The sequence below is a fragment of the Pongo abelii genome, chromosome 2, assembly GCF_028885655.2.
Source record: "Pongo abelii isolate AG06213 chromosome 2, NHGRI_mPonAbe1-v2.0_pri, whole genome shotgun sequence".
NCBI lineage: Eukaryota > Metazoa > Chordata > Mammalia > Primates > Hominidae > Pongo > Pongo abelii.
Window position 1 is genome coordinate 86,692,220 of NC_085928.1, and position 17,123 is coordinate 86,709,342.

General features: G+C 38.8%; 1 protein-coding gene across 2 annotated transcripts in view; it reads left to right on the forward strand.

Annotated features, from left to right (window-relative positions):
- SUCLG2 (succinate-CoA ligase GDP-forming subunit beta) overlaps positions 1 to 17,123 on the forward strand; it is a 293,134-nt gene that overhangs the window by 52,042 nt on the left and 223,969 nt on the right. For both annotated transcript variants that reach the window (XM_024244937.3, XM_063722010.1), the window contains exon 2: positions 2,888 to 3,029. In XM_024244937.3, coding sequence (XP_024100705.3) covers positions 2,888 to 3,029 — 142 coding nt within the window. The remainder of the gene's footprint in view (positions 1 to 2,887; positions 3,030 to 17,123) is intronic.

The window sequence follows — 17,123 nt, forward strand, 5'->3', positions numbered from 1 at the left end:
TCTACTATCCATCCATTTGCATAGCAGATTTCTCCTCACCCTTTTTTCCAACTGAAAATGCAGAAGTAAACATAAATTATTCTTCTATAGATGTATCACAATTTTTTTTTTTTTTTTTGAGACTGAGTCTCACTCTGGCACCCAGGTTGGAGTGTAGTAGCACAGTCATAGCTCACTGCAGCCTCAGCCTTCCAGGCTCTAGTTGTCCTCCAGCCTCAGCCACCCAATTAGCTGGGACTATGGGCATGTACCACCACACCCAGCTAATGTTTTCACTTTCTGTAGAGGCAGGGTCTCACTATGTTGCCCAGGCTGGTCTTGAACTACTGGGCTCAAGCAATCCTCCGGCCTCAGCCTCTCAAGATGTTGGGATTATGGGTGTGAACCACTGCACCTGCCCACACCCAGCTACAAATTCTTAATAAGTGGAGTTGTCTTGAAGTTTTAGAGCCAGTCAGGGCCCTAGTCTTCCAGGTTTTGGATTGACAAAAATAGGTGATTATTCTGTAAAAGAATTCCTCTGTGGAGTGATAGCCAGGTGTCATCGGTGGATTTGGAACTGTGCTCACTGTCCTGGTTTTCAATTTAAGAGCAACAGACTTTAAGCTGGCTTTCATTTGAGTCAGTGTGGAAACAGTCAATATATGTTACATGTCTGTGAAGCTGGCCTCTGGATCAAATTGCAATTAGTTTCCAGCAGATTGCATTAACATATCTAAAATTAATACGGCGAGTGTTCTGGTAAAAAGGAGTTGACCACAACCACAATGTGGCTGTTTTTATTCTCCCTCAAATGCTCTTTTCAAACTATATTTTTTCTTCTTTGGTTAATGGCTTTAAATTGGTACGTCAACGTAGACATAATCTATTGATTGTTCCTATTTGCCTTTTAAGAGTGGTCCTAGATAATAGCACACAGCTAATGTTTAATGTTTTCTTTCACTAAGGGGCTTTTTTGCTAAATGCCTTAAACTTGTATTTTTCTTTGTATGTTATATAACACGCTATTAAGACTATAAAGCCTTTGAGTATGTTCATTTACAGAATTTTGTGTTTTTCAAATTACTAATGTTTCATCAAGACTTAAAAAGTAAGATTAAGAAATAATGTGTAGTTAAAAAATAATATACAGTAAATGATATGAGTATTGTTTGTCTGACAATTTATTTTTATCCCAGTATTATTTATTTCTAAAGAAGAAGTACAGGCAACTTCAATATTAAAAGCAAAACCAAACCGTCATTACCAGCAGCTACAAGGACAGAACAGAGAGCTATCTTTAGGCTTGATCATGTTGAAATTTGAATTTTTTACCAGTGTGTATACATTATATTATGTTTATTTCAGGTCTTAAGGACTAACTTGTACTTTTTTATTTTTAGAGGTGGCCAGTTTCTGGGAATGAAAAATTGTCTGTATCAGGAGACAAAAGGCAGGGTTGATTCATTTGGCCATCTAAGTGGCATTTTTTTGGGTGTCTTTCATATGTCAAGCACTGTCACCTTCTTCATAGAGATATAGAGAAGTTTAAGGCACACTTTCTACCCTTTAGTGGAACACAGTCTAGTTGTGGGGGTCTAGAGCTTTGAATCACCCTATTTCAAAAGAGCTCCATGAATACATCATAGCTTGGGGATACCAGAAGAAAATGACATTTTAAGGACACAATAGATGTCATAAAAGGTAATGGCTCCATGTGATTAAGCCCTGTGGGCCTCACTTTTATGGTCTGTGTGACACTGCCTTGGACATCCACTAAAGCCATGGACAGAAGCCAGTAGAGATTGTATCAGATGATGTCCATGTACTACCAGTCTTGTGATCCAGTTGTGTGATTGATTTTTTTGGTTTGTGCCTTAACTATATTGTCATCCTTCCTCTTGTGAGTAGTGTTTCCCTTGCATATGACTCATGGATGGAAAGGAGTTTACATTAAGTGTATTCATTTTTCCTGTTTTTTGTTTTTTTTTGTTTTTTTTTTTTCGTTCTTTTAAACATGGGGCTTACGGATTTAGTAGGGAATACTGTTGATATTATTGGATAAAATGTAAGGAATTTATTTGTTCATGTTATTGTGTCCTTTGACTATGTCCTTTTAACACAGATAAACACGTAGTGCATATTGGAAAACCACTTCTACTTGAAAGTTAAGCAGATTTCCTTTAATACACAAGTTGCAGTTTAGGAACTAGTTTAATTAATAGTGAATCTTTCAGGTTATTGCACTCAACCTTGGTGCATGAAAGAGATAATCTCATTAAACACACCCTACCTAGACTCTGTTAAAAACTGTGGTAAAGAAATGAATTAGTCTGTGGCCCAGTGACTTCAGAGTGTTTAAACAAATTTCCTGAAAAACCTTACAATGATTAACAATCTATATAGTTATTAAAATAATGCTATGCTCTTTATTTATTTGGAGTGAGAGGTGGGGAGCCATATCCGTATAATAGAATCCTTAACAGTTTTTAAAATAACTTATTTTGAAATACTTGTAGACTCACAGGGAGTTGCAAAAATAGTATAGCAGCCCCATGTACTCTTCATCCAGCTTCCCCTAATGCTGACACCTCATGTAGTTGTGGTACGATATCAAAAGCAGGAAATTGATATTTGTGTATTACTGTTAACTAGACCACAGACCTCACTCAGCTTTCAGCATTTTTAAAAAACCTGCATTCATGTGTGTGTGTGTAGTTGTCCTTAATAGTTTTTGTTAAAAAATAATTAGGCATGAATTTAAGTGGATTTTTTTTTTCTTTTGCTTCTCTCAACTCTGGGTTGCAGATTGCCGGTCGACAGTACCTCTAAGACTGGCCATGTAGGTTGACTTTTATTTTTATTGCTATTAATGAATGTTCTTACCTGTCTCCTTCAATTTCTGTAGGCAGTTCAATTAACCTCCAGAAGATGGCTGAACCTGCAGGAATACCAGAGCAAGAAACTGATGTCTGACAATGGAGTGAGAGTTCAAAGATTCTTTGTAGCAGACACTGCAAATGAAGCTCTTGAGGCTGCTAAGAGACTAAGTAAGCTGATTCATAATGCGTGAAATACACTTGCCCAAATCAGTGAATTCACAGGTAGCGGTTTCCCACTAGTTAATTTTTTTTTTGTTGTGGATTAAACTGACAGGGACAGATACAGGGGAGAGCTTAGAATTGCAAAAGCAAAAAAGTCCAGATTGCTTCATGTACATGTGTGTAAGTGTGCAGGAATCACGTGGTGACTGCAGCATGAAGGGAGGGGTCTGCTTTCAGAGCTTTGTCCCTGTGAGTCTTCAGTCCTGCTGACTTGGGAGGAGATGTGGAATCATAGGACAGCCTTCAGTGTGATGGCCTGGGTGTAGGAGAATAGAGCCTTTCTTCCCTGGCACACCTAGAGGTTTCCTCTAGACCGGGCCCTGCCTGACCCATGCTGCATGAGATTCACAGGCACCTCTGTGTCCTCATTTCCGCCAGGATCACTCACTGGAGGCACTTGGCCTAAGTGTCAAAAACCTTAGAACAGGCTCTGTGGGGTGGCTCATGCATATAATGTACTTTGAGAGGCTGAGGAGGGAGGATCACTTGAGTCCAGGAGTTTGAGACCAGCCTGGGCAACATAGCAGAACCCGTTTCTACAAAAACTAAAAGAATTAGCCTAGTATGGTGGTATATGCCTGTAGTCCTAGCTACTCTGGAGGCTTTGGCAGGAGGATCACTTGAGCCCAGGAGTTTGAGATTGCAGTGGGCTATGATCACTCTAATATACTCTAGCCTGGGCGCCAGAGTGAGACCTTATCTCTCTTAAAAAAAAAAAAAAAAAAAAAATTAGAACAACAAACAACTTCTCTTTCTTTTTAGTATCCCTTAGGGAGGGTGTATCCTCAGAAATTCTTACAGTATGAGCATTAGGGTGTTTTCATCCCAGCTCTTTTTGAAATGAAGAATCGTGCAACAGTGGAGCATGGTTCAATAATGTGTGCAGGGAGTGGATGGAAGCCTTCAACAATATTTGATAACACAAAAAGGAAATTGTGATCCATGTTAACTAATAAAGGAAATGATAACTGCAATTTAAAAAAGCAAAAAACATCAATTTAGGAAAACTTAATTCTTTTACGTGAGATAGCAGCACATGGGATGTTGCTTCATGGTAATTTTTCAGAGATTTTAGTCACTATTTCACCCACTTCTGTCAGCTGTGGGTTAGTGGCTGGGAGAAACATGGCTGAAAGGCTTGAGAAGCCTTTGCAGGGTGAGTCAGTTGTCGACATCCTTCTTTAAGTCCCTTAGAACATGGGGAGAGCGCCCTCTGAGTGACTGGAGGAGACCAAAGACAAGGGCATGACTTTAAAGTCAAGCTAACTTTGCTTCAGTGTTTTGCCCTCCCTTTTACCAGCTTTGTAATTCTGCAGAAGTACCTTCTCCGTCCTTGCCTCAGTTTCTTTAGGTCAAAGCTAATAGTACTTATTTCCCAATGCTATTGCGAGTCTTTAGGAGTGTATTAGTCTATTCTCATGCTACTAATAAAGACATACCTGAGACTGGGTAATTTATAAAGGAAAGAGGTTTAGTGGACTCACAATTCCACATGGCTGGGGAGACCTCACAATCATAGTGGAAGACAAAGGAAGAGCAAAGGGATGTCTTACATGGTGGCAGACGAGAACTTGTACAGGGGAACTCCCATTTATAAAACCATTAGATCTCGTGAGACTTACTCACTACCATTAGAACAGTATGGGGAAAACTGCCCCGATGATTCAATTATCTCCCCCTGGCCCCACCCTTGACATGTGGAGATTATTACAATTCAAGGTGAGATTTGGGTGGGGACAGCCAAACCATATCAAAGGGAGATTGTTGTGTGGTAGAACATCTAGCCCATTTTCCTACTTACACATCCAGATATTAGGGATCAGGTCCTGCTGTCTGCCTTTCAGTGAGCATCCCCTCCTGTGGCATACAGACTTTGTAGGTATCGGTCTGGATTTCCACTGTCTAGTAGGAGTATAATGTGAGCCACGTAAGTATTTTAAAGTTTTCTAACAGTCACATTAAAAAAAAGAAAAAAGGGTGAAATTAATGTTAATAATTAATATATTAATTATTATATTATATTATATTAATATATTAATAATATATTAATTAATTAATAATTAATATATTAATAATATATTCTCTTTACTCCAATATATCTAAAACAACATCATTTCAACATGTAATTAATATAAAAAGTTATCAACAGGATATTTTGTGTTCATTTTTTGTCCCGATCTTCAGAAACCTGTTTGGAATGCTACACTTCCAGCACATCTCATTTCAGACTAGTCACATTTCAGGTGCTCAAGAGACTCATGTGGCTACTGGCTACCATCTAGGACAGTGCAGATTTGGACACTAGAAGGATTTGCATGTGCATCCTTCAGCCTTGGGAATGCAGTTGTTTCCCACTAAAAATAAAGAATTGTGCATCTGCTACTCAGTCTTGTCCAGGGATTAGTAGCAAAGGTTGAGAGTGTAAGATAGAAGCACTCTCCATATTTCAATATTCTAATTTTCTATGCTCTTTTAAGAGTAAGTGCGCAGGTACTTCAGCTAGTAATTGTTGTTCTTTGAACTTTTTAAAGTTCTCCCAGATGCTAATATACCAGACCCTTTCTATGTTATGTCAGTTGAAATGTATATGCATTGTTTTCTGAAACAAATATTTATCGAGGGTCAACCATGTGCTAGGCACTGTGTACACAGCTGTGGAAGACAGGCAAACCCTTTTTCTTCATAGAATTTACGTTCTAGAAAGAAATTAATTTGTGACTTTCGGATGTTAAATGTAGAAATTGAAGTGACTTATATTTTAATAAATGAAAATTGGTTTCCTTTTTAAAAACTATCAAGATTTGTTTTTACCGTGAAAAAATCCCAGTAAAATTAGATCTAAACCTGGATGAGAGCTCTTCAGTGAACTTTGGTAATAGACTCAGTAAAGGTTAGTACTGTATTCCAGCCTTTTCGTAAGAAAGGATCATTTTTGTTTTATACTCTTGTGGTTTGGAGATTTGGAAGTGAGAGCAAAGAAATGTAAAGTTCAAGTTGGTCTTTGATCTTCATTTCCCCATTATTTTCTTAAATACAGTGAAGCACTAGCATTACAGGTATAACTAAGTTTTTTAAGAGAATTCTGGAGGCCAGCTGATTACTCCCCTCACCCCTCTTAGGCATAACACCTAATCTCTTTGAGATATTCCTGGAGATACGCACTTAGTGAACTAATTGACTTCTTAGTTATGGTTTTATGAACATTTATTTAGCCGTTGTATTGTGGTTGGGGATTGTATACCATGCTTTTTATTTGTATCTATTTTTTACTTCTTTTAGAGACAGGGTCTCACTCTGTCACCCAGGCTGGAGTGCAGTGGTGTAATCATAGTTCAGTGCAATCTCGAACTCCTGGGCTTGAGTGATCCTCCCACCTCAGCTTTCAGAGTAGCTAGGACTACAGGCACACACCACCACACCTGGCTAATTTTTGTGTCTTTATTTTTTGTAGAGATGGGGTCTCTCTGTGTTGCCCAGTTTGGCCTCAAGTGATCCTCCTGCCTCAGCCTCTCAAAGTGCTGAGATTACAACCAAGAGCCATTGCACCTGGCTGTATCATGCTTTTAATAGAATTTCTGCTCTGGAGGAATGAGCAATGTTGCATTGATATGTTGGGCTGGGACAAGGGAGGGAAAAAAAAGAGACAATAAAGCAATTTGAAGTAAAAGAAAATTAGTTCTTCAGGTATGCTCTCAAGAAATACAAACTGGATAAAGGGTTGAGAATGATAAAAGGATTGACAAAATCAAGCTGGATAAAGGAATGGAGAACGATGCATGGTTGTGTGTGTGTGCTTATAGGAGTGTGTGAGTGTGTGTGCACGCAGGTTTCACCTGTGCATATCTGTGATGCTCCTTAAGGTGGTATGGCCAACAGAGGGCCTCCCTGTGATTCTGTCTAGAGCTAAACAAGAATTTGGAAAATTCAAGCTCCTTATTTGGTGAATGAATGAGTAATCCTTCCTGTACTCAGTGAGTAGTTTTGGTAGAAGGAAGGTCTCTGATTTCTGTTGTTGAATAGTTTTGATCTAAGGGGAAATTTATAGCATCAGAAGAGGATATGGAACCAATTCTAGTTGGTTAAAAGTGAAGTTAGTTGATCATAAATATAAAAATTATGTGCACATCACTGAGATTACCTGGAGAGAGCAAAGCAAGAAGAATCTGGCAAAACTTCAGAGTATTTACATTCTTGTCACCACAAGATTGACAGAACCAAAAGCACGATTGAAGTTTTAGCAAATAGATTTGAGGTTAAGATTAAAACTGGATTATGCACACATCTTCCTGATTGTCCTGAAAAAATGGGCCTTCACCTTGTAATTATGATACCATCATGGGAGAAAATTGCCTAGAATGATAATGTGTTTAACATTGAGAAAGTGCTGTATAAGATTTTATTGCTATCAGCATCATCATTGTTGTCAGTGGCAGCAAATTCCAGGAGGTTCACTACTATTGTGATTCTAACTCACAGAGAGATCAGAGACATCGTAATAACTATCCTGTTAATCATGTGTTAGGAGAGTTCATATTTTAATTAGAAAGATTTGTAAATAATTGAAGGGTATTTGCTTACCTTCCTACTTTATTCGTATTTTGATGTGTTTTGAAATGGCATTTTATAAAATATTTTGAAAATAAATGTGACGTTAATCATTTATGTGATTTCCAGGGTGACCTCTCTGCGGATTGTCTCGCAGATCTCTTTCTTTGTGCCTGAAGCTGCATTCCTAGTTGTCTGTTGACCACTTGTTCATGAGTGTCTTTGGCACACCTGACCTAAATGGAAGTTGTCATCTCTTGGTTGCTTCAGACTTTCTCTTCCCCTTCTCGCCACCCTACTTACCCAGCTGAAATAGGTCTGCATCATTAATGTCTCTCATGTCTACTATATTCAGTTGGTCGCCAAATTCAGTCATTGCTTATGTCATTTTACAAGCAAGGAAACAGGCAAGATAAAATTGAAAAACATGCCGAGATTGTAGAGCTAAATGACAAAGATGATGGGATTTTAATCCAGTCAGATTAGATTAAATCTCCCCTAGCATTTTCCTTTTTGCTAACTTGATGATAATATTTTTGGGAGATTTTTATGTGTGGGTCAGCATTTTAAACATGGAAAATGCATATTGATAAAATTAGAAGATTGGATTAAAACTAGACGTGGCAGGTTTTAAGGTGCAATATATAGAAACTGTGCAATCTGCAGATATTTTCTTAATGATTCATTTGCTTTTATCTCTGGGCAAATAGAACCTTTTGCTGTGTAGTTATGGAAAGCTTGTTAATTTGAACATTTGTTTAAAATGGGTAATGCAAACATTTTGTTTCTGAAACACTGTTCATAATGGTAAGATATTGAGTGAAATCCTCATTTTCTTGCACAGAAAATGGATTTATGTCTGAGAGAGCAAATTTGGTTTGAATTAAGTTTTTAATGTGTGGATAATATTCAGTGCTGCTGCCATTTATTGGACCCACCTTTTATAATCACGCTTTAAAGGAGGAGTTGTTTATGTATGTTGCATACAATTTTCTTAGGAGGCTTATTAAGTACATATTTTTCTTCCCTTATGGATTAAATTAATGAATACAGTCAGCAGATCATTACAGAATACCTACTGTGTGAATGACTGATCATCATGTTACCTTTTCAGTTCTCTTTGAAGGTGAGTGAAGGATTGTGTCTCTCATATAACTGGAAATACCTGTCTTAAAAAAGTATTTGTATATAAACTTAGATGGAACGTATCTAGGACCACTATCTTTCAGTTTTTAGAATCTCCACAATTTATTAATTATTCCACACATGTTGACATGAGACTCTTACCATTTGATTAAGCAAGAAAATTGCGTTTCAAAAACTCAGTTTTATTTTTTGTCGGTAAAGAAAATTGAACTATGAATGGATAAATTAATCTTCTCTGGCCTAATGACATGCATCCTAAAATGGAGATAAGGAGCTTTTATTGAACTTGGCTAGTTTTTTATTGCTTTCAGCTATAACATGTTTCCATTCGTCAATATGATAACTTGTTCTTTTGGTTTTATGTAATCACATCCTAAAGCCTGGTGAATTACTTAACACCATTAAGGAATTGTATTTTATGTAAAAAAGGAACTGCTGCCCATTGACTACTGATTGATATGTACTATTAATCCCACAGGCAATTAAATACATTGCAAGCCTCCTTGATTGTTGTGGCTTTGTCCTATCACATGTGGTTAGGATCTTGCAAAAAGATCTTAATATCCTTTTTGTTGAGATGATGGTCATTTTTGTCTTATAATGACAGACAAGGATAACGTTGATTTTTGTGAAGTAAGTTTTCCTTTTACCAACATATCAGCTGCCCATTATTTTGACTTTGGAGTCAATAATATAAAGGTGCTCCTAGGGTAATGGCATATGTGGTCCATGAGAGGTTGAAGCGGTATCTGCTTTCTAGGAATAACAGTGGTGTCCTCACCAGATAGATGGTTCCTGTGGTGTGATTTGATTGTGTGCCTGGCTGCTGTTGGCCTCTTTGGTTCCTTCCCATTTTTTAAGTCTGATTGTCCTGCCTTCTTGGTGATTATGTGAGCCTCCCAATTTCTTTTTTGTAATTTAGTTCATGCTTATTTCAGCTAGAGTTAATTTCTGTTGCTTGCTGCTAAGAACCTGGTCTAATCCAGATAGAGTGCTTCTCATAGGTCCTCAGAGGCAGTAGGTGCTCACAAATAAATATTGTTATTCAGAAAATGTTCACTTGCTCATGCTGACTTGCAAATGCTCCTTAAAGGAGCACCTGAATTTAAATTAATGGTTTTCCGTAACTGTATTTATAAAGAGGATATCCCATTCAACAGGTTGAAGCTTTTAATGACATTTTCTATTGTATGTATTTTTGCAAAGAGATCCCCCTTTTATAAAATATTCTTTTTTCTTCTTCCTAAGTCTGCAAATATAAATGGACTTCTCTGGTCATCTCCTTAGAATTTCTCTGTGCTAGAATATCTTTTCCCTAAGTGTCTTGTGGTATTCACTGAATAGAAGCAGCAGGAGACCTGCAGAGAGAAGGGCGAGATCAAGGCGGGTTGTGGGCAGGCAGGCTTTATGGGAGTGTACATGTAGCTTCCTTTCAGTTTCCTCAGAAACAAATGAGAACAGTACTTTGAAACTCAATGCCTTAACTTCAATTTTAACAGCCTACTAAAGCAAGGATTAATTCTTACACTTTAACCAATAAAAATAACAGTGGTAGCGTTTAAGCTTTGGGCCTTTACCATGTGCCTGGTATTGTGCTGAGCATTTCATAAGTATTATCTCCTGGAATCTTCATCTAAACCAAAGGGAAAGACTTTCCTTTAAGGACTGGTACCGAGTGTCACCAGATCTCTTCATGCCCATGATTGTGTATCCATGGTAACTAACGTAATTTTACTTTCTGTCTTTTCAGTGTGCCATTAACGCAGTTATGTATTATCTTGTTTTTTTTTTTTTTAATTTTTAATTTTTTAATTTTTTGAGACACAGTTTTGCTCTGTCGCCCCGGCTGGAGTTGGGGGGTGCGATCTTAGCTCACTGCAATCTCTGCCTCCTGGGTTCAGGTGATTCTCATGCCTTAACCTCCTGAGTATCTGGGATTACAGGCGTGCACCACCATGTCCAGCTAATTTTTATATTTTTAATACACACGGGGTTTCACCATGTGGGCCAGGATGGTCTCGAACTCCTGGCCTCAAGTGATCTTCCCACTTTGGCCTCCCAAATTGCTGGCCTTTGGGGAGGCCAACTTGGGAAGATTATAGGCCTGGCTGACTTGTTTTTTTAAAGCTACCTCATTGAGAATGGGCAAAGAAGTTATGTTGGCATGTGGTCTCATTTTGCAGGACTTTCCCATGAAATATTTTTCCCTGGGGGCCTTTGACTCACCCCATTGTAAAGTGGCAGTTTTGAAAATTCGGAGGGTACTTTATGGGCTATAAATGCAGAAAAACTTTACCTAGGGTAAGTGACATAGGACCTCACTGCTGTGATTGCTCTGTCTGGGTGGATTGCCCCTTTTAAAGAAATCTTAAACATAATTAGACAAATCTTTTCTGATTATCAAAGGAACATGCTCATTATTTTGATATTGGAAAATACAGAAAATTACAAAAAAGTAAAAAAGAAGTAAAAAATATCTTCTAATCTCATTACTTAGAGGAAACCTGTGCTAATATTAACATATTTTCTTTCATTTTTCTTATGCACACATTCATTCAGCAATATTAATTTCTGTGTACATATGTATATAACATCATTGAGAGAGAATGAGCTTGTTTGTAAATTTGGTGAGGTACTAAGTACAGTTTTGTTTATAATTTTTGTTTCAAAATTCTATATTATAAAATGAACATTGTCTAAATATGAAATATTTTTCCAAAATATTATTTTAAGGTTTTATGATAAATCTCTAGATTGACTGTGTTATTTCCTCTTGTAGTTATTTTTGGATTGTTTTTCTCTGTATTGGCATATTAGGTAGTGCTAGCCTCTGAAGCACATGAGTTGCCCCATTCTCAGTAGCCTGGTGCAAGAAGAAGTTATTTCCTATTCACATAAAAATCTAGCATGATGTTCTTGGTCTGCCACAGGAACCCAGGCTCCTTTTGTTTTTCACTCTGCTGTCTTCCACACATGGTTCCCAAAGATGACCTGAAAAGTATGCCCATTCCAGCCACTCAAAAGGCAAAAAAACCATGGGGGATTGCATGTAGAAATTTGCATGGACTGTGTCATTTCAGCTAAAAGTGATTGCAAGATCTCAACCAACTTCAAGGGTGGCTGGGAAATACAGTTTCAATCCATGCTTAGGAAAAAGAAGAAATGGGTTTGGTGATCATGTAGTGGTCTCTTCTGAAAGTAGTGTTTAGAATCTTGAAAATCTTTGTCTCTTTGCTTCAAGGCTTAGAAGAAACACGGGCTATACAGTCAGAACAGAGCTCCCTTCCCAGCCCTACTTTGACTGATTACCCTAAACCACAATTTACTTGACTATAAAATAGGGGATAATAATACATACTTCAAGGAATGATTGAGATGGCAACAAGGATAAACGAAACACGTTTCACACAAATGAGGCACTCACCAAGTTCTCTTTCTTTTTTTCTTCTTTTTTTGGATTGAACTGAGCCAGTGTTTTGAGCCGTCGTAAAAGAAATACAAAACAACTATTAAAACCATCAACAGCAGATAAAAATAAAAATTTTCAATACTTTTGCAATAACACCCAAGTGTGAAGCTATATTTTTTATACAACTTGTCAGATAACTTGATAATGAATATATAATGACTCGTATACTGTTGGTTGATATTTTCTAGGTAGATGAAGATGTAAGTCAAAAGTTGCATAATTTTTAAAGAAAATGAGCATCATACTTTCTTTACATTGCAACAGAATAAATATTACATATGGAATTATGCTTTTAAGATGCTACGCTATTCCCCAAGGTGGTTGTAACAGGCATTGGCAATGTTTAACAGATGTTCACAAATAGTACTAAGGCTGTACTTTAATTTTCTAGGTTACAGACAAAAAAGTCAGGAAATGAATTGAGAAGGTTTAAAAGAGTTATGTTACTTGATCTACCTTAGGATGAAAATTGGGTAAGTAAACAAGCTACCTCAGCTATGTAATTTTTTTTCTTTCATTCAACATCGAACAAGCTAAGAGATTTGGGAGTCATTTCTCTCAAATTAAATGTGAGCCAAGTATTAGAATTTTTTTTTTTTTTTTGTCTTCAGGCTTTTATTTGAGCAAATATACCAGTCACTTCAGCATGGGGAAGAGGAAACAGATGGGATGTGGATAACGGGAAAAATAACAGTGCTAAAAGTATTTGATATGCAAAAATCAAATTGTTCCCAGAGTCTTTAGGTGCTAGATGTAGCACTGAAAAACAGCTTTACATAAATATATATTTTCTTTATAAATGATCTGTCCATTAGCATCATAAACATGAGAAAACCTGGATCCCATTGAGACACTCTTGCTCAGAATTTCTTACTACTGTTCCTTGTTTAATGGATTCAGTTTTAACTCACTGTGGCATACACAGTCAGCTGTGCATGATGCAGTCACAATTTACCTTTCGCTCATTGTCCTCTCTTTATGCCTGTTACCCAGTGTGTGGCCACATCAGTTTCCTTCCTGCCTTCATCCAAATTCTTTCTTTCATAGTGCACCTTCTAATGCGGTGAAGAAGACGCTGGAGTTTGCCTTGAATTGAAATCTTGCGTTTGCTCCATGATAGCTTCACAACCCTAGGCAAGTTACTTAGCCTCTAGAATCCTCAGTTTCCTCATATGTAAAATGGGCTTAGTAATAATGCTTCCTAGGAGAGCCAGGAGAGTGAAATGAGATCATGCCGTGTATAAGGTTTAGCAGAGTTGTATACCCTAAAGTTTACAGTAATGGGTAGTTAGGATCATTATCATTGTCACAATCTCCCAGTTTCTGTGGCTTAGCTTATCACCTCTTCATTGATGTCTTTGAGAAGGCACTGTGGTAGTATTTAAGAAGGTGGGCTCTGGAAGAGACTGCCTTAGTTTGAAGCATAGTCCCAACTCCCTTTTAGCTGTGTTGTAACTTCTCAAAGCCTCCATTTCCTCATCTGTCAAATATGGAATGTCAGTAGTGTCTACTCATGTGTTTGGTGGGAAGAGTGATCTAGGCCTTAACAGTGTCTGGCTCATAGGAAACATCAGTAGATGATGTGCTTTTTGCTGTTACGGTAAGTAGTGTGTTCCACTTCACAGCATACACTGGGTGGTGCAGGGGCTGTAATTTAACCTGTTGCCTCTGTACCCAGAAAGAGGAAGCACGTTCCTTACGACATAGTTGTGAGGTGACCTTTCACACGATACTTTTCATATACAAAATAAAGTATAGGTGTTTCTGTAAATCTGGACAGGTTTCAAGATTCATAAGATTCATCTGGCATTTAAGCTTAGAATTTCTGTCTCTTAAGTGTAGGTGATCATCCCTATTGGTTTGCCTGGGACAGACTTGGATACATCTGTTATTCCAGAACTATTATTAACTGCAAATCCCTTTTACTCTCAAAGTTGTCTCCATTTAAAGAATAAAGTTTTTGGTTACCTGAATAAGATTAAGGATGACTCTTTGATAGCAGCTGTCTTTAACAGGAAGCCTGTTTTGTAGGAAAGACAATGAGAGTTTTGGCCGGGCGTGGTGGCTCACCCCTGTAATCCTAGCACTTTGGGAGGCTGAGGTGGGCATGTTTCCTGAGTTCAGGAGTTCGAGACCAGCCTGGGCAACATGGTGAAACTCCATCTCTACTAAAATACAAAAAATTAGCCAGGCATGGTGGCATGCACCTATAGTCCCAGCTACTCAGGAGGCTGAGGCAGGAGAATTGCTGGAACCCGGGAGGCAGAGGTTGCAGTGAGCCGAGATTGTGCCACTGCACTCCACCCTGGGCGACAGAGCAAGACTCCATCTCCAAAAAAAAAAGGAAAAGAAAATGAGAGGGTTTTTTTATTGTTGTTTGTTTGTTTGTTTTTTGAGATGGAGTCTCACTCTGTCACCCAGGCTGGAATGCAGGGGCACGATCTTGGCTCACTGCAACCTCTGCCTCCCGGGTTCAAGCGATTCTCCTCCCTCAGCCTCCTGGGTAGCTGGGACTACAGGCACCCACCACCGTGCCCCGCTAATTTTTGTATTTTTAGTAGAGATGGAGTTTTACCATATTGGCCAGGCTGGTCTCAAACTCCTGACCTTGTGATCCACCTGCCTTGGCCTCCCAAAGTGCTGAGACCACAGACGTGAGCCACTGCACCCGGCCAAAGATGAGAGCTTTAAATATTATTCCATCAATTCTTGCAGCTTTTAAATGAAGGATGAACAAGAGAAGAAAGGGCCTTCCAGACAGTTTGGGATGACTACTGGGAGTGGGGTACAGAAATAGATAGGGAGGACGAGGCTGGATTTGTTCCAGGGGTAAAACTTTCCCATTCATCTTTGCATTCCTGGTACCTGGACCGTAGTGTGAATTCCATAGGTGGTTACTGAATGGAAGAGTTAATAAGAGAACAGAGACGTCCAGGAACCCTCCATCTAGGCTAAAAGTTGCCAAGCAGGACTTCTGGTGTACATACCCAGTGACTTTCTCTAATGTCATTGGGTCACGATTGTAAGCTTTGTTTAAGGGAGAAGGTAAAACTAAGGAAGCAGCAGCCCTATGGGCAATGGTGGGAAGTTGGGAAATTATGAAGGGACACATCAACTTGGTGTCTTTGCCTGTTGCCAGCCTCGTGTCCAGGGTTCTCTTCGGGCTGATCCTCCTGTCTGATGCCACAGAACAGCCTTCGTTCAAATGTGGGGATGGTTAGGTCTGGTATTACCAGGAATGAATCTCCTTAGACAAAGACAGCTTCACCTTCTGTGGGTTCTCTCTGATCCTTGGCAGGTCATGTTAACAAAAGTCCCTGGTCCATAGTGGCTTTTTGTTCTGTTTACATTGATGAGCTCTACTTTCAGTTATAGGATCTTTGGATATGTGCTCATTTCAGTTTAAAGGTGTCCCAAATATGCTCATCTCAGTGCCATTTTTGTCACTGCCTCCCCTACTTCTGGAAAAAACATCAGTATTCCTCAGTATTAGACAGTAGCTCTCCATCCTTGCCAGTGTTGCGTGTGTTATAAGTGAAGGGACTATAAGGAAACCGTGAGAGGGCTCAAAACCTCCTGGGATTTAAGTAACTTCTTTTCAATGGGACGTTAATTCATTTAACAGTTATTGAGTACCTGAAATGATCAGGTACTGAGGTTCGTTGGGCACAAGGATGACTACAAATAGTTGGTGCTTCCAAGACGTTCACTGCTTGGTAGAGAGACAGACGTGTAAACCCATAGGGATACAGGAGTAGTAAAGGTGTGCCCAGATATCATGGCACGCAGGGAAAAGGGATGCCTATTCCACTGTAGATGGTGGGTGGTCAGGGAAGCATTCTTGGAAGAGGCAAAAACTACTTTCCCTTTCTGACTCATTATTAAATATAATACATTTAACGAACAGAGTTTTTTTATGACCCAGAATAGAAACCTTGTCCTTAACTTTCTTTCTTTCTCCTTGGCTCTCATGAAAATTATCTTTCAAAATGATTGGCAAGAAGTTGGCAATTCTAGCTTTAAACAGAGAAGTAATAACTGTGATCATCTTACTGTGTGTATGTAAAGCTAGTTACTTGTGTTGAGGGTAAGAAAGAGGTGTTCTCCGATGGAAGTGTAGAAGGCTGCTTTCTGAGATAGATCTATAGACAACCCATCAAGGGATACTACTTTAAATAAACCAAACCACTCCTTGCCTTTTAGGTCAGGAAACTTGTGGGTACTCACCCAGAGTTCATCAAACTAAGGAGGTTGGATGTTCATCAACCAAGCCTGTGAGAATGATGTATACACCAGAATGCCAATGGCACATTTACAAAATGGAATGATTTTCTCGTGACTAGAATGTTCAGATCTGCCATCCTGATGTCTTAGGAGACACATTCATCTTGTTTTACCTTTATGCAGTTCTGTTCCTTTTCAAGACAAAGAGCACATTTCAACAAAAACTTAGGCTTTCATTTACTTATGCTCTCATCAAATATTGATCTGGTGTGTGTGCTAGGTGGTAGAAAATACAATGGCTGAAATGTTTTGAAAACTCTGTGTATCTGTAATAAACACTGTTAAGTGTTTATCCTGCTTTATCTCACTGAATCCTCATGTGCCCTTTCTGAGATATGCCATTGTCCTAATCCATAGTTTATAAAATAATCATCTAAGAGGCCCAGGCACAATGGAGCTTCTCAGAGTGATAGAGAAACAGTCAGTGGCCTTTGCTTCCAAGCCCAAAGTCCAGGGACCAGGGCCTCCAGCGTCCAGAGCCATGTTCATGAGGTTGCTTACCTTCCCTTAGGATGCAGAGCCATCTCTTCACACCCTCTTTCTCCCGAAGGTCAGTTCAAAACTCCCTAGACTGGGCAGACTCCCACCCCGGCACT